This window comes from Fulmarus glacialis, unplaced genomic scaffold (genome assembly GCF_000690835.1).
Source record: "Fulmarus glacialis isolate BGI_N327 unplaced genomic scaffold, ASM69083v1 scaffold8799, whole genome shotgun sequence".
NCBI classification, from domain to species: Eukaryota; Metazoa; Chordata; class Aves; order Procellariiformes; family Procellariidae; genus Fulmarus; species Fulmarus glacialis.
Window position 1 is genome coordinate 25,956 of NW_009235178.1, and position 23,866 is coordinate 49,821.

Genomic DNA, 23,866 nt, shown 5'->3' on the forward strand with positions numbered 1-23,866 from the left:
TTTTGAGAGGAAAAGGGCATTGATGTTCAGTATTGAATGTATGAAGCAAGCCCCCATTCTTCATATGTAGACATATACTTTGTGATAGTACACAAAAAAAATTAAGTACGATATAAAGTCCAATGTGAATACTTTGAAATTCATGTAAAAACTGCAATATGAAGGTAATTGGTCTCCCTTAAATTCTATGAAAAGTTACGTATTTAAAGTGAACTGCCTAACTTCTAACTACCAAATTTATAAAGAATTTATATTATTGAAAGTTCAAAACAGCTTCACTGTTTAATATTTGTATTTCTATCAAGACCCTGAACTGCAAATTTGGTTATTAGCAAAATGATAATGTAACTCGGTATTCATTTTGATAAACTGAAAATGTTTTTGAAATGTCACAGCAGCAAATACATTACAGTTACAGTGAGGTTTTTCAATAGGAGTGTGACACAATCCTTAAATAAATTTTAAGTAGTCATAACATCAACTAACCAGCACGTTTAAACAAAAAAACCCAAATAAACCCAAACCATTCTCAAGCTCATTCTGTGCACATTATGAACATGCTCTAAATTGCATTCCAACTTTCTTTTTAAACCTTACAAGTTACCTTATTTGTCAAACTAAAAAGAAAAATTATGTTAAAGTTTAAATTATTTTATGCTCTTAGTATTCCATCTTATTTCATATTTAATAATTCTATAACTACAGTAATTTCTCAGGTTTCATAAGTGTACACTTTGTAAACACCAATTTCTTTCTAAACCAACAACAAAATTTTCTTAAAATGATAAAAAATGCAGTTTATGCCTGCTAAACACACATTTTTAGTAATGAAATGTTTTTCTTACTTGTATTGGATATTTAAATAACGAACTTTTTTTCTTTCACAGAATGTACTATATTCTACTAATACTTCACAAATCCACTTCCTTGTAAGGAACTAGCTTTTTAAAAAAAATCCCTTGATTCGTATAATCTGAGTTACTTACAATTTATTGCAAGTATTCTGTGAAGTATAAAAGTCTGCTAACCCTTGCTTGTGTATTTCCGTAATAAGATGGATTATTGAATGGGTAGAGTGGTTCTTCACCAATTAAAAATTATGCTTCACATGACAAATACTTGTTTTCCCAAAACATCTTTATGCTATTGACTACTAAATAAAACCTGAATCTTTTCACCTATTTATACAAGGATTATATTAAATACACACTATCAGAATTAAGTGAGGAACTCTATAATTCTGTCCACAGTGAAAACCCTGAATAAAACTATTTTTCAAAAGGCATGTATGTGGTTTTTGAACTGTGTAATTTCACGTCTTCTGTCAGAGTGAGCATATGTATTTCTCACACAGCGTGTGTATACAGACATACATACACACACACAAAACAATTCGCTAACAATTATTCTACACAGGCTTGCTACTATTTTTGCAGCTGCCAGTCCCTGAATCTGTCATATTAAATAAGCCAGTATCTGGTAATCGGAGCTTCTTCTTCGGTGGAGTCTTCAATGTTCCAGATCTTTCTTTTACTTTATATTCTAAAGTGCTGTGAGGTACCCCATAAATTCCTTGTGCTTTGGAAACACTCATTTTCCCACTCATTACCATTGCAATTGCTTCTTCCATTATTTCATGATCATACTGCCGATAGCGGCCACGTTTTTTTCTCGGTTGCTTATTATCTTTACGATCCAAACTATCTTCTGTATTTTCTGAGGTTCCATCTACTGTCCCATTCTTAGCATTAAGACACAAAGGAGAGAGGTCCCCATGCAGAAAGTAGGAGTCAACACTTGAGTGAGTTACAGGTCCAGAACATTCAATTTTGTTCTGTTTAGGGAGTATATTTTTCAATTTTTGAAGAGCTGATCCTTCTAAGACTGAGGAGGTTTTAGAAACGTGGTACATAACATCCAGAAGACCAGCAGTATCAGACTGTGGTTTGGACACAGAACTTATTCTTAGCTGAGGAATTTTTAATTGTACAGTAGGACTTGAAGTTTCATATTGTAGATTTTCACTTTTTTCTTTAAATTGAGTGACCATTCTCTGTAGAGTTAACTGGTGGAGGTAACTGGAAGCTGTTGGGAATTTTAATTCTGAGGTTTCAAGTAGACTGAGTTTACTTTTTTCTGTGCGCTCTGCTTGAGCTCTTGCCCACAAGGCTACTTTTTGTAGGACTGCACAAGTTTCTTTACTGTCTTTAAATGAATAACTATCATTGAAATCTCGAGTTTTGTTTTTAAAAGGTGCAGGCTTTCCTGCTGGTAAGGCTTCTAAGTGGAGAAGTAAAGTTTTTTGAGGTATGCCATAAAGTATGCCTGCTTTATTTATGTCCAGTGCTCCAGACTGAATGTCTTTCAAAGCTTTTGAGAGCAAACCATCTGCAAACTCAGCACTTCTTTCCACATAGTCCTCTCTGTGTCTGTGTAGTCTCCTGGATGGATGGAATGAAACGATGGTAAACTGATGTATGAGAGACTCTCACACAGCTATGGAAGGGAAGGGTCCACTCCTTTATTATACTCCTTGCTTCGGTAACATCACTGCTTCTGATACTTTTAAGCCTTTGAGATGTGGTAGTTAAATGATTATCCTAGCAAAATGTTACAGTTCTGGTAGGACAGTGCGTCAAAAATCATACGGTGGCTTCTACAGCAGCCCTTCCAAGAACTTTATATCCTAGCTCAGTATTTGATAATATTCTCATGTGCTTGCTATATTCCCTTGTTCACATGCTTGCAGAGCAACACTGTTATAATTTTAATTATACAATTAACGTTCCGTTAAATACCCAAATCCTGAAGGAGTTTTTGTTAGTAGAAACGTGACGTTACCGCTAAACAAGTAATAAAAGAGTCAACCCCCTCATAGAAAATTTGCAGCAATAAGTACATAACTACACACAAACATCCCAGACTTACACAAAACTAGGCTTTCTACAACAGTAAGATAAAGTGCTGTAGTTAACAATCAAGTCCATTTTGGCAAAATAAAACACAGTTTAAAAAACTTCTAGCCACTATTTACAGCTCTCTAATTACAAAGTCATATTAATTTTAAAACTTCTTCATATCAGCAAATTAATAAAATGCGATTTTACATCATTCAACAAATACTGCTATTGTAGTCCTATTTGCAGTAAGTTATTTGGTAAGACGTACAGGTGACAAAAAGGGTCCTGTTATGGCTAGTGGATGGGAGGATGCCAAGATCGTAACACAATCCAACAAAACAGTGCATTTCACTAGTTTTGTGGAGCTTTCAGCAGATGCAGTAACGTTTTTCTTGCTGAATAAAGAAATTTAACCATTTGCCACCACACACCATAGTCAGAACCATGATGTAAGTATAAGTACGATGATTAAGAGCTCTCTCTGTCGCGCGCTTGCTCTGTCTTATTAAGGAATATTATAGATAATAGTCATTTAACTTGTTCATGTTAGTTGAAGAATATTTTAAGTCTAAATATTAACATGGTCATTTTTGTCCAAAATTGAAGTTTCCTAAATAAACTCTGAAAGAACATATTTACATTTTCTTCTATTATCCTATTAATGTGTTATGTAATCAATTTTCAGTTCATTTTTAGTAACATGAACTAAAGTTTGGTGATTGTTCTGATAACTTTTCTTTAAACAGAAAAAAAGGAAAAAGACAAATGAAACATATGATATATACATAGACACACACTTATGAGTGACAAAAACTCTTTTGAAAGCAAAACAAGAACCACATGTGTGTGTCAGTATATACAAATATGTTATGAACATAAAACCTGACTTCAGAGAGGAGAAACCTGGATTGTCTTTTACATAAGCCGAAGAGAGTCCTAAACGTTGCTTACCCAGACACTGAGTTTTCAGAACACAATGGATCATATTTTGGTTCTTCCAACCTTGCGCTTTTCTTTGTAGAGAGATCTAGCACTCCATCCCCTGCAAAGAACGAGTAGCGATGATAGCAGTTGTTTAAGAATGATCTCAGAAATTTTATTAGCAAATGTTTGTACCTATGGCACGATTTTTAATCTGACATCTTATTCCTTTAACAATATCAGCTGTCAGCAAATGGTTTTATATATTTGATTTATAATAAAACTTTTTAAAATTAAGAAAAAATAAAAAATAAACCCATTCAGAAATAACAGAATTTAAAAGAAGATTCTGTCTTAAACAGAAACAAGTGACCGCTGTCCTAAAAATCACGTATGCATATATAGTGCATGGTTTACTTTCAAGGCAACCAAAGCAATGCACTTGATATAATTATTATTATTCATATATTCATATTTACATACCGTAAACAAACAAGCCTAATACTGAAGTTAAAACTGACATAACTAAATCATAGCCTTACAGGATAATTCAGGCTACTACGGATCTCAGGAGGTCTCGACCAACCTCCTGCTCAGAGTAGGGTCAGCTATGAGACCAGACCAGGTTACTGGATGAGAAAGTAGTACCCCAGTAACTGGGAAGACAGCTCAAGCCCAACATAGTTTTAAGCATATGAGACCCATTACAGGTTCTAACAATTTGTTCATACATATTCCCCCCTGCCGCCCCCACATATATGTAATAATGGAACTAGAGAAATGGAAAGACCTAAACTGGGGTGGGAGTCTGCTCTTTTAAGTCACTGGCAAATGTTAAATTCAAGATTTATAGTTGGCTGTTGAAGTCTATGAAGTATTGAAATAGAAAACCATGTTTTTTTAAAATCAATATTTAAGAACATTGAAAATTAAAAAACTAATTAGCACCTGAAACACTCCTTCTAGTTTAAGTTTCTGGTTTTTAAAAAAAATCACATTTAAGTTATAGATAAATCCCCTAAATATGTTTAATTTCATACCTTTCTTCCTTGGTTCTCTGTTTCAAACTTGGGCTGTTTTGTGTGCCTGAGCTCTGCAAATCCAATTTTGAGTTTCAAGATGTAGCTCAACATTCAACTCTACAAGCAACCTTATGCTAGCCCTTTTTACATTAGTGCCATTTTCATGTTACTGTGTATTATTTCTAAAACATCAATCAACTGTATATATTTTCCCACAGCCTCAGATGCAGACATGAAGCATTGGCTGAATAGTCCAAATGCCACCACCCGAATAAGAAGTCAGAAAAATTGTTAGGGTAACTCTCCTTTATACCAATACTGCAAAGAAATAGAGTTTTGTGTAATAATCAAATCCAGCTATTTGTTTTGGACTGTTTTTAACAATTTTTGACTGTTTTTGCCCAACTATTTTGTATTATTTGAAGAAGGGTAAAGAGAGAAAAAGTAGCATCGTAAGTCAGCATAAGGAGAAAAAATATTTATAAATATGCCACTTGTCAAAGATGCTCTTTTTCTCCTGAAGACGTTCCTTTCAAAGTCTTCCTTAACCCTAAGAAAGTTAAAGGAAGGACGAGTTAATCAACCTTTCTGATGCAGTGATATTCCAGAAGGAAAAGCCAATTAAAAACACTACAGAAATATTCTACAGGGACTATTTGGCCTATCTAGCTGCAAAGTATCCCAAATACCTAAGCTCGCAACATCCCCGAGTCCTGCGCCACAGACAGATTTCATCTGTTGTGTTCTGTCAGTATACAAAGTACATTTCCCTTTCTTAAGTGTTTGTGTGTTCCCTTCCACAACAGTTTCTCCATCTTCAGTTGATATTCATAGGCACTATGACAAAAAAAGTTTAGAAGAGATCACTGGATAAAGTCACTGGAGAAAAAACTACTTCAAAGTTCACAACTCATCAAGTTATGAAGAGCTAATCATCTCTCTCTATTCAATCTACAAAAAAATTGAAGCTAATTAGATTTTTAGGGGAAAAAAAACGCCAACAAACAAAACCCAAAGACTTTCGTGAGATTCCATAAAAAAATCTAACCAAAATAATTTTCATTTCCAATCTTTCAGAATTGGCTTTAACAACACAAGGCCACCAATAAGTTGAAAAATGACTAAAAAGAACACAGTACTGAAAATGCAAGCTCCTGAAACAAAAATATTAGATACGTTTTGGGCTTCTGAAGGGTAAGCAGAACTGAAGAGTAGTTTCAGGTTCAAGACAGTTGGTTCCTCCAACACAGCAAATGTATTCATTAAGTATATGACAGCTCCCTGAACACAATGCTTTATAGGAAGATGATCCTCAGTAAAGAGTAAAAAGAACCATGCAAGAAATCTGATATACATACAAAATACCAGATAAAGTCACCACACACCAGGCTTTTATTCGGTGATTTCACTCAAATTAAAACAAAAATAACAAAAAAACAACAAACCAAACAACACAAAACCCCCAAAATTGATGCAGAAATGGCTGGTAAGTCCAAAAGATTCATTAAAAATACACAGTAGCTCCTGGGCTTGGTAGATCTTCCTGCTTTGTAGCAATTATTATTATTATAATAAAGGAGCACCTACAATTGGTAGGAAAGTGACAGCACTTGCTATAAAGCTTTAAAACATAACAAAATGCTACATAATGAAATGAGTGTATGTACATATACACAGTAGAGACATTCACTTTGGTTCATTAGGTACAAGACCAAAAAGTTTGCAAAGAGGCATCCTACAGGTAGATAATGAACCTTGAAAACCTGTTACTTGCAAGGTAGGAATAGTTTTTTTTAAACCGAGCCAGAACTTTCTATTATTTCTATCAAATTACTTAAAACAGGTATTTAGGCAAGAATTCTGGATAGGAACTGAATGACATCAGGAACAGAAAAACCACTCCGTAAGGTGGTTTTAATAAAAGACATGGAATTACTTCCACTCTAGCTGAAGCCACAACTACTATGATGACAGTCTTCATAAACAATACTATGTAACACTAGATAATATAGAAAAAAATTATTAGAAGTTTTTCAGGTCTGCTGCTCATGGTCTTCTAATGAAGTTATTTCTGTGCAAATTAAATTATTTAGATCTTCAAATAAATGGCTCAACCTCTGGCCTTTGCTTCCCAGCACCAGATCATCAGGTGCAGTAATACCAAGATATAACTAAGCGTGATCAAAGGTCAGCTTCAAAATAATCAGGATCACAATCACTTGAAACTCCTCCAGACTAGTGATGTTAGAGAAATCGGGGGTGGGGGGCAAGTAACAGAAACTGTATGGGTCACCCTTGAGTTCCTACAATTAGTATTTCTGTACTGATTCTAGCAAACTTCTCTGTTTTTTTCTGGGTTTCAGGAAACCTCTCACTAGCTATTATGAACTGCCTTACTAGGTCAGACAACCTACTCTACCCAGCCGTCAGTCTCCAGGCGTGGGAAAAACTCCACTCCTAGAGTGGGAGTGCACATCAGCCTGGCCACTACCTGCAGCTCATTCCTCTCCTTCTCTCCCTGTAAGCTGCTACATAATCTCTGGATTAGAGATCTGAGCAGTACATCCCTGCCCACTCTAGCTTTAGTTGCTGGCCTCGGTTCTGTTAGGCCTTGGACAACTTCCCAGCTTTTTTGAACCCAGTGACACTGTACATTCTCCATGACCTCCTGTCACAGCACTTTGTGATGTTCAAGCTGCTGTGCAAAAGCTGCCCCTTATCTGTTTTTCCCTCTTAAGAAGTTTCAGTGAGCCCTGCCTAGTTTTAATATTGTGAGATTTAGTAAGTAACAACTCTCCCTTTACCTTACCCATCATACTGTGATAAAGCTCAGTGAGGTTTTTCATAGCAACAAAATGACACTGCCTTGTCTTCAATACCTTTTCTGATGATGCCTTGCCTTTTGCTGGCTATTTTCTGTGCTGCTGCACAAGGAAACAATGTTTTCAGAGAACTGTCAGTAAGAACACCAAAGCCTTTTATTAATTCTTAACTACTGCTTTGACTAGCCCCTTTTTGCTGACCTGATGTGCTATTTTGTAAAATTAAAAACTGCCAGATAAAAAGTATATAGCTATATATTGGGTGTCCATACCAAGGTCTTTGCAGCATCTGTGAGGAGAGGCCAGGGGCTTGCCCTGTGCCAGACACAGATGGTTCCCACAGACCCACTGCAGGGCACAGCTGAGCCCAGCAGCCACTTGTGGGGAGCCTCTGGGAAAACATATTTAAGAAGGGGCAAAAGGTGCTGGATGAGAGAGAAAAAGGGAATAAAAACAATGAGAAAACAGTAAAAAGAAGCCCAATGGCAGATGAAAATGGCAGAGAGAAACCATTAGGTACAGACTGTGGATACCCCACACCCATTCCCCTTGCACCACAGGGGTGGTGGTGGTCACAAGGGAATCTGGAGTGAAGCTGAGCCTAGGAAAGGGGAGAGGAAAGGTGGTGTCATAATGTGTCTTTGTTTCCCACTACCTGAATTAATAATTAAACATTTATTTTTAATAGGCAATAATTTAATTTTCCTGTAGCAGAGTCTGTTTTGCCCATGATGGCAAGCAGTAAGCAATGACCGTGTCCTTATCTCAACTCATGAGCTCTCTTTCCTGTTCTTCCCATTTTCTTCCTGTGCCATTGAGGGGGAAGCAAGCAAGCAAGCATCTCTACCAAGGAGCGTGGCTGTTAGCCACCATGGCGGACAAGGAAGAAATAAACACTACTCCCCTCAAAAATGTACCTTTTTAGGGTGACCTTTTCCTGCAGAAATATTAAACAAACTGCTTCTTGAATAGATTTACTGCTCATACAATTTATCTTTGGGAACATAGCATTTATACCTTCAAAAAGCATAGTATTTTCCCCAATACATATGGTAAGAATACTATATTAGGAAAATAAAAGGTTATTTTCAGCAAGTGTTTGGAATTCTTTCAGTGGCCCTGAACATAGCAATCAAGAGGCCACACATGCTGTGATTCCAGCTGCCATACTAACTTCAGCGTGGATTTTCAAGAGACGTGAAACCACTTACTTTTCAAAAATTAAGAATTGTTTCCAAATTCTGGCCCGTTATTCAGAAATCTTTATTTTGCTACAAATTTTGGTGAAATCACATGCACATTGTTAAACTGGATAATAAAATGCTATTTTACATAATTTAAACAGAATTTTTGACTTGGATTATCCTTATTTTTCCTACTTCTTCAATAATAGCCAACAACAGTGACAAAGCTACAGATAGCTGTAAAAGTTCACGCAGCAAGATGTCACACATTGCTAGCTACCTTCTGATGTCTTCCAATTTATGGGGGATCAATGAAACAAAGAAATCTATGCAAATTCTCTTGCATTTTTCTGCTATGTTTACACACTATCATTGTTCCTAGAAGATAACAGCAACAAGAATAAGCTTGTGTAGCTAAACTAATAGATTATTTATTTGTATAGCTTATACTTCTGCCTCTTGTAAGTCACTTTGCTTAGCAGCTTGAGAGTGATCAACTCTCCCACATCTATCAAGGGAAAGAAACCTCTGCATCAAAGTTAGCTGCTGCTGGGAATACTCCCCAAAGAGCTCAGCATCATGACAGCACAAGAAAATAGTAAGTTGCTGCAGGATATTCCAAGACTGTTCCTCACTCAATGTTTTACTCAGCAAGGATGCTGCTTTTTTGTTGGCTTAGTTTGGAGGACAAGTAATATTGCAAAAATACACAATACCACCCTATTTTTGTTAGATGCAGTGCACGCAGAACAAATTTTCATTCACTATACAGAGTATTCTTTTCAAGGCCTGGACAGTCTTAGAGTTACATGGATTAGGAAAAAAACCCAAGATACAGGTATTTCTGGAGACAGTTGCTTCTAACTGACTGACAGTGAAGTAACTGCCTGATTAGTTACCAGCAAGGTGCATAGGAATTAAAGCACTCTGCTAAGTTACCACACTTTCACATGTAGAAGAAAGCAGAGCATAATTTGGGACTCTGCTATCAGTATGGTGCTAGCTGGACATATCTGGATGCCAGTGCTTAAATACTCAGTACTGAATGATTCAGTACCAGAAGTGCAATGGGTTGACCTGGGCCAGTAGCTAGACCCCCACCCAGCCCCTCTCTCACTCCCCCTCCTCAACAGGGAGGCAGGGAGAAACAAGATGAAAAAGGTCTTTGAGATAAATACAAGGAGGTCACTCACCAGTTACCATCACAGGCAAAACAGACTTGGGGAAAATTGATTTATTGCAAATTAAAATAGGTTTGGATAATGAGAAAAAGACAAAAATTAAAGTACCTCCCCACCCCACCTTTTCCCAGGCTCAACTTCACTCCCAACTCCTCTACCTCTCTCCCCCATCCCCAGGTGGCACAGGAGAGATTGGGAATGGGGGTAACAGTCAGTACAATTCCTCTCTACGGCTCCTTCCTCCTCACACTTTTCCGCTGCTCCATTTTGTGTTTTCCACAGGCTGCAGTTCCTTCAGGAAATATCCAGCTGCTCCAGTGTGGGGTCTTCTACAGGCTGCAGTGTGAATATCTGCTCCAGAGTGGTCTCTTCCATGTGCTGCAGGGAAATACCTGCTCTGATGCCTGGAGCACCTCCTCCCTCTCCTTTTCTGACGTTGTTGCTCACCCTGCTGTTTCTCACTCCTCTGCCTGTTCAGCATTTTTGCTCTTAAATATGTTTTCACAGAGGCACCGCAAACCTCACTGATGTGCTCCACTTTAGCCTGTTGTGGGTCTGTTGCAGAGCTGGCTATGCCTAGTACAGGGCAGTCCCTGACCTCTTCTCATAGAAGCCATCCCTACAGCCCTCCCCAACTACCAAAACCTTGCTAAGTAAACCCAATACACAGGGATATCAGGTCTGAAAGTGTCAGACCTGAATATTTTGGGAGTACTTCAGAGATGGCCCGCAGATACTGGAAGTAAGAAAGAAGCTTTCTTAAATGAAGATACAATCATCCAGACATCCTCAGTGGCAGAATCTTTTTTCAGTATTGAGCTAACACTTAGCTTGGATCTGCTCAGTGCAAAAAGATGCATCTAGTGATCTGGAAAAGAAAGCTTACTCCTTCGTCTCAACTTAAGTCCAAGAATCACTGCCACAGAAAAGGAACAAGACTGACTGCTGTATTATTTAGATCATTCATTTTAATGATGACTGCTGTAAATACAAAGCACCCACCTAAACAGAAAATGAACCTGAAGTATTTATATTTAGGTCATTATCTGCTTCACAGGATTTTAATTAAAAAGATTTCAACTTGAGGATCCATCAGAGCAATGTACAAGTTTGAACTTCCTACTCCGTTACTGCCACTTCATTTGGAAATTGTAACAGGAATGACAAATAGCAAGTAATAGAAAGAGTTGCATGACAATTAAAAGACACTACTAAGAAGGGAAGCATGGTATAGCTTTTACGAGTCTCCAGACTAAGGAAGTATACCGTGTTAGACACAGAATAATATATTTTTTAAAATAATCCAATTAAAAAATTTCACAATTCCCTACCGTAAGCATGTAACACTTCAATATATCCAAGCTTTCTTCAGGAAAAGGACAGAAGTGAGGAGTAGAGTAGGTAGAATAATAATATGTAGTCCCTGACAACAGCTAATTGAAAGAACTTTTAATGAATCATTGCACCTAGAACACAATGCAAATAAAAAGAGCAGGCTGACTTTTTCCATCTTGATCTTATTTGCTTGTGTTGTTACCCCTACAGTGGAAAGCTAAGATAGCTCAAAATTGATATGTTCATAGGAAATGGGAAGTGCAATACAACTTCTTTGATAATATGGCTTAAAACCTTTCTCCAGCTACAGTCTTGTTTCAGTACTTCCTCTCATTTCAGTAGCTCTAAACTTCACAGCAAGACTAGTATCTTTAACATCTGCAAAGCACTCCAGAAAACATGGCAGTGCAAGTTCTGAGAATCTACAGTATCTTACACACTATAAAAGTTTTACATAGTAAACTATGTATGCTGAGCAACTATTTTAGCCTTGCTGTTTACCCTCATAAGAACAATTCCAATGATATAAAAAAGATTAAAATATCTCAATCTCTCTATACTTTAAGGGTTTTTTTGGACAAAAGATCAATGGATTTTCAAATAGCTGAGGGTGGCAGCAGAACTTTCTTCCCAGCCCTGCCCCATTCACCCTCTGCGTTCCTTTTCGTTCCTCTAAGATTTATTAGGGTTCAGCGAGGACCAGAACCTGTCTTGGGGACTTTGCTCCCTCATGGATATTTTAAACTACTTATTCTTTATAACCAGCTGTTGAAGTAAGCAACAGGCTATAGTGCTGATATCAGGAAAGTACTTTTTATTACCCTCGCAAAAGAAACCTGCTTCAACCTGGCCAATTATAAATCTCTAAAAATCTGTAACTTTTCCAAAGCAGAGGTATATCAAAGCACAACAGATATTTTCTCAGGATTTAATCTGCACAAGCTATTCGCTAAACCCAGGCATGAACTGGTTTCTGCTGACCACACAGAATAAAAGCAGAAATTCCACTATTTCTTAATGTTTCTGCTGTCAAAGAGAAGGGATGCTTAAAATTTAATCTAGAATAGGTATGTTTAGCAAGGTAAATCTAATTAAACACTGCATCGTTAAGTACACACATACAAAATCTGCTTTCATTCTGACCAATGTACATTTTAAAAAAAAAACTTAATTCTGCCGTTCTACATTCTTTTTAACTTATTTAATATGGTACGTGACATACTTAAGAGTGGTCAGGCCTTGGAACAGGCTGCCCAGGGAAGTGGTGGAGTCACCAACCCTGGAGGTATTTAAAAGGCGTGTAGATGAGGCGCTTAGGGACATGGTTTAGTGGGCATGGTGGTGTTGGGTTGACGGTTGGACTCGATGATCTCAGAGGTCTTTTCCAACCTTAATGATTCTATGATTCTATACAGGTAAACTTTTCCCTTTGGTCTGCAGTATTATTGGATTAACAGGGACCCTCGTATCTGTAAAAGACAAAAGCTGCTTTTGCCACTGCTTTCGGTTGCACGTGACAGTCACAACCCTTCCTGAAAATTGCTCCTAATCCAAATCCAGTTCAAAGTCCAAAACACTCTTGTGATTATATTGTTATCAGTTTTGGATAGCAATATTCCTCGAGGCAAAGAAATTATTTCCTTTTTGTTAGTGATAGTGAGACAGACTATTTTTCTTTTTCTAGCTTTACTCTCAATTAAGAAAGTTGTACTGATCTATAATGATTAAGACATGAAGTATGCAAATTTCCTCCCAAATTAATCTTCTCTTTCCATCATTCTAACTAGCCTGCATTTAAAGAATCAAAGTGTCCAAGGGCTGACAAAGACAGAATGACCTTTGCTCTCTGAAATTCCAGTTATCTTTCTCTCTTTTCTCAGAAGGCTTCTTAACAGCCATTTCTTCAAAAAAAATCTTGAATGGCTATTACCTGTGACAGCTACAGGTGAGCTGGCTTAGATTCAGTATTCTAAAGCTGAGAAATTCCGATGTCACTTATTAACGCAGGCACTCAGAAATGAGAATATTTATCTGCTAACACACAATATGAAAAATGTTTTTAGAAAGAATGTGGTTTTTGGTGGTTTTTTGTTTGTTTTTGTGGTTTTTTTTTTTTAGTTCTCTTACAACATTTTTCCTGGTGTTTAAAGGAAAACATATGAGTTTTCTTTAAGTGATAAGTTGATGCAATGCCAATTTTCCTTCAACCTTATTTTAATCACAGAAGGTAATTTTTTTTTTCCTATATACTGATTACTACTTTGGAAAGACAAAACATATAGATATTTGACACAGACACATGTTTATTTTTTTAAGGGAATAAGACATAATAAGGTAATAAATGACAGCAAAACACAGACAAGCAGATATAGAAATTTACCTTGCTGAGTATTCTGTTCTTGAATTCGATTCACAGTGAGGTCTAGAGGGCTATCCTGTTCTTCCTGAAGGGAGTTTTCCGTTTGGTTCATTTGGATACTTTTACATATCAGACTTGGTTCAAATGACGAACCATTTCTGTTCTCTTGAATTTTGCTACTTTTTGAAATGTACTCAATCGCAAACTGACGGATCATTTTTTTCATTAATTCCTGAGCAACTAGGGGAATGTTAGGATCACAGTTCTGAGGAAGATCTAGGAATAAAAAACAACAACAACACAGGCAACAGATGTATTAAAAAACCAAAATCAATTACTTTTCTTTAAATAAATACTTTCTATAAGCAGAATAAATGTGTGTAACGTGTAATGAACACATCAATTCAGATGTCCAGTAAGTTTTCCTTATAAGCGTTCCTAACTGGAGGTCACTTGGAAGAACATGTTTAGCATACATCAGTAATTTTTACTTTATTCCTCTGTCATAGCATGTATGTGGGTAAATAAATAATGCAAGTATGGGAGTCAGAATCTGTATTTATTGTTGGTAAATAAGCTGAATTTTCATTTGCAGACTGTTCATTTTCAGTTTTGAAAAGAAAGAATTTTGAATAAAAACAGTGGAAGTTAAAGTTATGAATACATAAAGAAGTTATTTTCAAAGAACAACTATAACAAAAATAATTAATTTTAAAGTGCAGTTCTATAGATTAGTCCTTTTCATAACATAGAACAGTTGGACTTTTGAGGAGCTGATCTTAAAAAAAGAAAAAAAATTGTTTCACCTACATATTAGATTATAATCCCCATTGTAGATTCAGGATTGCAATGTCAAAACTGATATGATGCTACTTGAAATACAGACTGTAGTAATACAAGCAATGGAATTTTACAATAAAGTTGTAAGTTTTTATTGTAAAATCTTACAGGATTTTCAGGACATTTCCAGGACATTTTCAAAGTGCTACCAAGGAAAACATTTGGGAGAAAACTTTATTTCCACTTCTAAACTGTATGTACCCTATTGTTTGTTTGTGTGTGTAACAGTCCCATGGAAAGAAGTACTTAATTTTACAAACACAAAAATAAAAAAAGGATCAAACATAAGATACCTATGATTTTATTTCAGCTAGAAATAAGTTAAACCTCTTATTAACAAGCATAGCTGAAACTATATTTGTGAATCACTGAAAAAAGAATCCTAATTTAAATAGAAGTACCAGAAAGATCAGCAAAATAAAGATATATAACTTCGCATAAATAACAATGTAATTAAGAAACTCACTTAAAGTAAGCTGTGTTCTCATCAATGCAATACTGCATTGATGACTGCAATACTTCATTTCATAAGACAAGCACAATTGCCTATGCTTAGATCTATGTTCTTCCTTAAAGTGGCAGTAGTAGTACTCACTTCACTATCCCACTCTTCCTTCTTTCCTTCACCTCTACACACACACAAAACAAAAATATCCTTTTCAATGTTTTAACCACTGCCCATCCTTGAGTTCATAGGTAATGAGTGAAACAGATTTCATCAAGAAGGGACAGGGATTCAAAGTAAACGTGAATGTGATACAGGAAGAATTAGCTTTCAGGTCAGCCTTGATTGCCTGAAAGAAATGGCAAAGGACACAGTGGCAGTTACTGGGATACTTAATCTGAAACAGAGAAGACAGTCAATAAATTGAGTTTTGTTTTCATGGAAGTGGAGAAACTGAAAGGACTGGATGGGGTAGATGTTTGCATGCAAAATATGAACTACCTAATAGGTAGTTTGGAGGATCACACAGTATATTTGCTCAAGCATTTTATGGCAATGAAGCTTTATCCATCTACTATCAAGAGAGTGACCACTGAAACAGATGAAAGAATGCTGCTCAAGTTTAGGATGAATGAGTAGAAGATTTTTTTGTTTGTTTGTTTCAGGTTTATTCAAAACATATTCCATTTTGAGAATTCATTTTCACCAACAGAGTATTGCAAGGAATTATAAACATGCACGTATGCGATCTACTGTCTAAAGCATGAGGGGGCAGCTGACTGTTCAGATGCTTCTTGTCAGTACCTTTGGTTGGCCTTTCAGTAATGCTTTATGAGATAAAGCGAAGCTCTAACATTTTCAAAGACTGAGTATACGCTAGACATCTTGGCTTCAAGAGACCTTATGCAAGGCATGACAAAAAAAGTCTGCTTAGGGTTGAAGCTCTATCTTCTGACAATCTTTCAACCACATCTCTACCAAAATTTCTAAAATTGGTAGGAGTTTCTAGAGGAGAGGTATGAGGTGAAATTCTAAATGATGGAGGATACCTACAAAGAAAAAGATCTTTCCCCATCATGTAACACCCAGGCACAGGTATTCTTTGTTTATTGGTATTTCCCAATTTCTACATAACGAATCCAATAAATGTTCATCTGGAATTTTATCCTCCTAGAGAGACACTTACAAGGAAAGAAAAAATTCAACAAAAGATATCGAAGCAGTAAGGCAACAGGTGTAAAAATGCTAATGTATATGCAAAAATAACAAAAGAACAAGGAAAGTTAAAAGATGGAATTGAAAACCTGAATTATCTAGGAACAAAAGCAAGTGTCTGCATGACAGGGGAATCTTAGCTCTAGACAGTGAAAAGTACTGATCAATAGCTTAGCTTAAAAACAAAACAAACCCAAACACAAGCAAACAAAAATCTGACAGCCAGTAATCAAGAAACTCATACAAAATTAAATATACAAAACATCATCGACACTGAATAGTCCACCAGGTATCTGTTCTGGAATGACCCTGCTTATACAGAGAAATTAGTTTGTTTGCATGCACTTAAGGAAAACTTCTCGGAAGATTTTTGGAGAACAGGTGATCACCAATGAAAATGGTAAAAAGAGTTATTTTACACCCTGGTATGATCTGTGCCTTTAAAAAGCAAAAGATCAGAGAGCACAGGGGACGCCTACCATTACCTGGAAAACACAACAGCCTGGAATAATTTCTGCTTATTAATCACCATCCCCAGCATCAATTATTATAAAACTGCAAGACAAAGCTCTTTCAGAACTGCCAAGTTTCTATTGCCTTTCTATTCCATTTTAGACTCTTCACACTGGTAATATCCAAGCAGGAATTTCTTTTAGACACTTGCAGGAGAAGCCCACTTTTCTATTAGGAGCAAAGTCATCTTTTGACCTAGTTGGAAAACCAAAGGATTTATTGTTTTGCTCTAATAATATTTTCTCTTGTATTAATTTTAATTTTTTTTCTAACAATTTCCAAATACTCCCCATGGAAGAATAAATGCAGCAAAATTTCTCATATATTCAACTGCTACAGCTACTGGCAATTTACAGATTTTAAGTTAATTTACTCTAAAAAGGTAATACTGGGGCAGGGGGGAAGGTATCTCGGAGCATATAATCTGGCAGATGTGCTCCAGGGGTGCATCTGAAGTGCTCTTGCTACTAATGCATATTCAATCTACAGGGCTAGCCCACAGTTAGACTAAGCTTAGCTGCCATAAATGCAAATTGCATCGCTATCATATCTTCAGTATCGACTGTTCTATTGTGCAAGTCATTAAATCATAATTCACGTTGGAAGGACCTTGGGACATCTCTAGTAGAACTGCCTGCTCAAAGCATTACTGACTGAGATCAAATCAGATTGCTCTGGGTTTTATCCAGTTAGGTCTTGAATACTTCCATGGATGGAGACTGTACAACCTCTCTGAGTAGCCTGTTACACTGCTTGCCTGTCCTCATTTTTCTTACACAAAAAAGAACCTCTTGTTTCTATTTGTCTGTAATCTTCCACTGTCCTGCTATGCACCATTGTAAAGAGTTTGACCCTGTCTTCTCAGTAACCCCCTCAGAGGTACTGGAAAGCTGCTCTTGATCCATTCCTATTAATGCTGCTTTGCTTCCTAATGGAGAACGAAGCTGTGGATGCATAACTTGTATTATGAGGAAGAAGTAGTTTAGACTGTTTTGAAGTTAGAAATTTCCCACAGCTCTCCAAATGATATATAACAGAAATGAGAGAGATGTTAGATATTCAAAGGGAAGAAGAAAAAGTTACATAGTTTCATACACTATTTTCTTTTTACACACTGTAGATTTTTGAAAGAAAACAGACTTTTCAAGGACAAATGCAACTTCTACATAATGTTTTATCAATATAAGACTCCTGAGTGATCAGAATAGAGTACACGCACTTGAACTATATTATATAAAGTCTAATTACTTACATTCAATGGCTACAAGTCTGTATTATTATACATGTATGCAATGAAAACATATACAGACCTGTAAATTTAAGTTTAAGTGGTAAAGTCACTACACAGGGGAAATTTGTAGTAAGTCATAAAATTTTTTAAATGCAACTTAATGTATTTTGGGGTAAGAAAAGTATTAGGTCTCTGAGTTTAGTATCACTAGCAAATATTTCTTAATTATCATCAGCAGATGGCACCAGATATACTTTGTATAAAAAGTTTTTATTCTAAGATATTTTATTAGGAGTCATGATTATAGCTGCTTACAAAGTTTTAAAATCTACATGCCTACATCTGTTTAAACTTCTTTTTTTCACATAGTTGATTTACAACACAAGGCAGCTGTATTTACTCCATGGATCATGTACATACATACATACTACTTCACACCCAGCAGAACAGTCTCTAAGGATTTGGAGTAAAAGGTAGCCCCAATGTTCCTCTAGTTTCTCTCAGATCACTGTAGACATCCTGATATTATTAGGATAAGACAAGACTAAATGACACATTTGTATAATGTAATCTGATATTTTCTGCTTGTGATTGTCAAGATTACAGTCAGAATGCAAGAGAAGGCAGTAATAAAGATGATGTGTAGTTATGACTAATTGCAATGATTTATTTTAATTCAAAGCTAACATTTAGGATTAAGACTTCCTCAGTTTATGTACTGCACCACCTTGTAACTACTCAAGTCCACATTCTTAACTATTCTGTACATTAACACTATGCATAATCGTTAGACTGCAATGACAAAGTAATGACTGATTTAACTGATAGCTCAGACTTACATGTGTATTTGGCAGGACAATGGACAAGGAGTTAAAAGCTCCCAAAATAGTGCTCCACAATAGTATTCTATTTCTTGAAAAACAGTATTTTTTTATTAAAGAGTCAAAATAGTGACTTAATTTCTCTTCTGATAAAATACTAAAAGCCAGTGGAAAATCAGCAGGGAATCACAACCCCCCTTGTACCTTACAATCCCATTGTGTGAGTAGCAGAACTAAGAACACCTGGTTGCTTATCAGCATGTTTCCTGTATTCACTCTCGCTCTCCCCTTTTCACAAAAAGGCCACATGTTTTCTAGAACTACCCCACCTCAACAGCCACCAAACTGTACCAGCAATATTCTTAGCTCTACCCGTAAATTTGTCCAGCTCACTGTCAGATCACCAACAAGTTAAAAACAGAATATAGCAATTTATTCTGAGCTATTCTAGAGTCAACGATAACTTCCTTCTCCAAGTGGTAGAGGAGCCAATGAGGAGGGGTTGCTATGCTAGACCTTGTTCTCACCAACAAGGAGGGGCTGGTGGGGAATGCGAAGCTCAAGGGCAGCCTTGGCTGCAGTGACCATGAAATGGTGGAGTTCAAGATCCTTAGGGCACCGAGAAGGGTGCACAGCAAGCTCAATACCCTGGACTTCAAGAAAGCTGGTTAATATTCAAGGATCACCTCCTCCAAGCTCAAGAGCGATGCATCCCAATAAAGAGGAAGTCAGGCAAAAACGCCAGGAGGCCTGCATGGATGAACAAGGAGCTCCTGGACAAACTCAAATACAAAAAGGAAGCCTACAGAGGATGGAAGGTAGCTTGGAAGGACAGGTAGCTTGGAAAGAATACAGAGAAATTGTCCAAGCGGCCAGGGATCAGGTTAGGAAAGCTAAAGCCCTGATAGAATTAAATCTGGCCAGGGACATCAACGGCAACAAGAAGAGCTTCTATAGGTACGTCGGGGATAAAAGGAAGACTAGGGAAAATGTGGGCCCTCTCCGGAAGGAAACGGGAGACCTGGTTACCCAGGATATGGAGAAGGCAGAGGTACTCAATGACTTCTTTGCCTCAGCCTTCACCAGCAAGTGCTCAAGCCTCATCACCCAAGCTGCAGAAGACAAAGGCAGGGACTGAGAGGATGAAGCGCCCACCCACTGTAGGAGAAGATCAGGTTCGAGACCATCTAAGGAACCTGAAGGTGCACAAATCCATGGGACCCAACGAGATCCATCCACAGGTCCTGAAGGAACAGGTGGATGAAGTTGCTCAGCCACTATCCATCATATTTGAGAAGTTGTGGCAGTCTGGTGAAGTTCCCAGTGACTGGAAAAGGGGAAACATAACCCCCATTTTTAAAAAGGGAAAAAAGGAAGACCCGGGGAACTACAGGCCAGTCACCTCTGTGCCTGGGAAGATCATGGAACAGATCCTCCTGGAAGCTATGCTAAGGCACATGGAAGACAGGGAGGAGATTCAAGACAGCCAGCATGGCTTCACCAAGGGAAAGTCCTGCCTGACCAACTTAGTGGCCTTCTATGATGGAGTGACTACATCAGTGGACATGGGAAGGACTACAGATGATGCCTATCTGGACCTCTGTAAGGCCTCTGACACAGTCCCCCACAACATCCTTCTCTCTAAACCACAGACATATGGATTTGATGGGTGGACTGTCCAGTGGATGAGGAATTGGTTGGATGGTCACATCCAGAGGGTAGTGGTCAATGGCTCAATGTCCAGATGGAGATTGGTGACAAGTGGTATCCTGCAGGGTCCATATTGGGACCGGTACTGTTTAATATCTTCATCAATGAAATAGACAGTGAGATCGAGTGCACCCTCAGCAAGTTTGCAGGCGACACCAAGCTGAGTGGTACGGTTGACATCTCAACCTCCTGAGGTTCAACAAGGCCAAGTGCAAGGTCCTGCACCTGGGTCGGGGCAACCCTTGGTATCAATACAGGCTAAGGGAGGAAGGGATTGAGAGCAGCCCTGCCGAGAAGGACTTGGGGGTACTGGTGGTCAAAAAGCTGGACATGAGCCAGCAATGTGTGCTCACAGCCCAGAAGGCCAACCGTATCCCGGGCTGCATCAAAAGAAGTGTAGCCAGCAGGTCGAGGGAGGTGATTCTGCTCCTTTACTCTGCTCTGGTGAGACACCATCTGGAGCACTGTGTCCAGCTCTGGAACCCTCAGCACAAGACAGACATGGACCTGTTGGAGCAGGTCCAGAGGAGGGCCACAAAAATGATCAGGGGGATGGAACGCCTCTCCTATGAAGAAAGGCTGACAGAGTTGGGGTTATTCAGCCTGGAGAAGAGAAGGCTTTGGGGAGACCTTATTGCGGCCTTTCAGTACTTAAAGGGGGCTTATAAGAAAGATGGGGACAAACGTTTTAGCAGGGCCTGTTGCGACAGGACAAGGGGGAATGGTTTTAAACTAAAAGAGGGTAGATTCAGACTAGATATAAGGAAGAAATTTTTTACAATGAGAGTGGTGAAACACTGGAACAGGTTGCCCAGAGAGGTGGTAGATGCCCCATCCCTGGAAACATTCAAGGTCAGGTTAGACGGGGCTCTAAGCAACCTGATCTAGTTGTTTTTGTTTAAAGAGGTCACATTAATATTGCATGGGAAAAAAAAGCTTCCCAGAACATATAGTGTGGATCACCAGAAACCCAGAAAAATTAATAATCTATGATCAAAATGTCTGATCAAGCTCTTAAACACTATGGTTCCACCATGTAATGATGATCACGTATGCCACATTCTATAATATTCATAGTTTAAAAATAAAAGACTAGTATGTATTTTTTAAAGCACATAATGGTTTTTCCTTGTAACTGTTTCTTTGACAAAAGATGTATTTTAATGTTATGTAAGTGGAAAAGTATCACAGTCTACTCTGCTTACAACACCAAATGGTTGTAGGAAGAAAGCATCTGTTTTTCAGATATATTGTTTAATGGAAACATTCAATGTTTGATGACAAAAATTACTTTGGCTTTACTGAGGTGTCTGCCGAGGATAGACACTTCCTACAGACAACTACCTACCAAACTGGTCTTTCACTAATACATAGTGAACTCTCAAGAGTTTACCCATCTTGGCAGTAATTCTATCATCTTCTTAAAAGGAAAGAGGAATCATCTTTGTCTGGGATTCTACAGACAAATCCTCATCTATGAATGCCTGAAGGTTGTATGCTATAGACAATAATATAACGTAGCTGCATGTTTTGAGATCTTCTGAACTAGTTTCCCCGATGTCAAAAACACCCCCACAAAACAAACCAAACAACAACAAAAAAAAACCCCAAACAAAAACCAAACCCCCAAACCAGTGTGCAAATTAAAAACCGAGCCATATACTAACTTGTTCTAAAATAAAAGGATAATGACACCAATAAATGCAACTTTCAAATTTGCTCACTGGTCTTAGAAGTTGTTCACAGAGGCCCTAAATGAAACTGTGCTAGTTACGATAGTAAGAGACAGTGTATGATCTTGAGGAGTCTGCAATCCAAACAAGTGAAACAGGCGTTACTTCCATTTTAAAGACAGCCAACCAAGAATTCTACATTTTTTTGACAATGAAAGGACATCTGTTTTAGTAGCAGGTACAAGAACTGCTCCTCAGATAAACAATTACTTGAAATTTTTTTTTTTTTTTTCCTACGTTGATAACTGATCTCAAAAACCTACAAAAATTCATAAAGCAGACTTGGGATTTTCCTAGTAAAAATCTTAATCTTCCTCCCACAAAGCCAAGACAATTACTTAAATAGCTCATAAATTGGTTTCATGTGCACTTTGCAGATACAATTTTTTTTTTCTTTTTCACTTCCCATAATTTGAACAACTTAAGAGACTTTGCTGGAACCTGAACTGAAGCAATATTCTTAGAAAACTCTTCAGCAAAGTGTCACTTACCCAAGAATATAAAAGTCCTTCAGAGAATCACAAAAACAATTGGAAAAGACTTTATTTTTCAACAGACAAAACCTTTTTAACCTAGCATTACTGATCTGGCAGATCAAAAAACCTAAGAAAAATGCTAAAAGCCAAGTGCTCTTTGTGAAAAACTTCACAAAAGTCACTCACACCGGTAATATGAGGTCATGCCAAGTTTCACTTCTCCCATGATAAAAATTCCTCTCAAGGAGAATCAAGACAGCATCTCCAGCAGAAGCATAAAGCAGGCAAATGTTGAAAACCACTATACATCAAGAACAAGAAAAGATCTGAGAAAGTAGAAATTTGAAGGAATTAAAATACCTACCTAGGGAGATGCCATGCAACTCAGCCTGTGATGAAAAGATAGTAAGAATTTCAGAAGTAATGAGGTGGCAACTTCACTGGACATTCTATTTCAAATGGAAAATAGTTGGTTTTAAAGAAAGCCAAGGAATGAAGATGGACTCAAAATGCTGTTGCACTCCATTCAAAGTTCTTTAAAGCCCCGAGCAAAACATAGGCTGAACAGAGATGACCTGTACAGGAAAAGATTCCACCCACCCCAGGTTCAAGGGCACAGTAATCTCTTACTGCCACAGCAAGGTAAAAGGGAGAAAATTAATTTTGTTTTTTTTCCTCCCACCTATATGAAGAAAGAGAATGTGACTGACACTCTGTAATTCTTTGTTAGAACAAGAGAGGGCTGTTACCCTAGTCATACTCAGCTATTTTGACATCGAAGTACACCTACTAAAACCAAGAAAAACCTTCAACCTTAAAAGTTCAAGTTACTGAGTAGAGCTGCATTCACATTCCTTACATAGAAATTTAAGGAAGAAAAATGAGTATTTTTGCTGCTGTTGCTAGTGACTAGCTAAGTCACTTACATGAATCAAGCTGATTTGTCAGTCACTCAGGTACTGCTGTAGCTTGCTGAGTGCCAAAGAACAAGGATAGTCAAAGAATTACTGAGTTACTACTAAATACTATATTTTGACAAGAAGTTTCAACCTATGACTTGGATGTATTTGAAGTAGCAGCTTTTGTGTTAGAAGATCCCAAATCCCATTTTATAATCTGTTAAGACACATCCTCTCACCTAAAACGGTCTTCCTGCTG

At 37.5% G+C, this 23,866-nt stretch overlaps 1 protein-coding gene across 1 annotated transcript in view; it reads right to left on the reverse strand.

The window, feature by feature from the left end:
- Positions 1–250: 250 nt before the first annotated feature.
- The window catches only part of LCORL (ligand dependent nuclear receptor corepressor-like), a 24,562-nt gene continuing 946 nt past the window's right edge, over positions 251–23,866 (reverse strand). The window contains exons 3-5 of the mRNA XM_009585916.1: positions 13,746–14,000; positions 3,852–3,942; positions 251–2,441 (exon numbers count right to left, since the gene is read on the reverse strand). Coding sequence (XP_009584211.1) covers positions 1,409–2,441; positions 3,852–3,942; positions 13,746–14,000 — 1,379 coding nt within the window. The 3' untranslated portion in view covers positions 251–1,408. The remainder of the gene's footprint in view (positions 2,442–3,851; positions 3,943–13,745; positions 14,001–23,866) is intronic.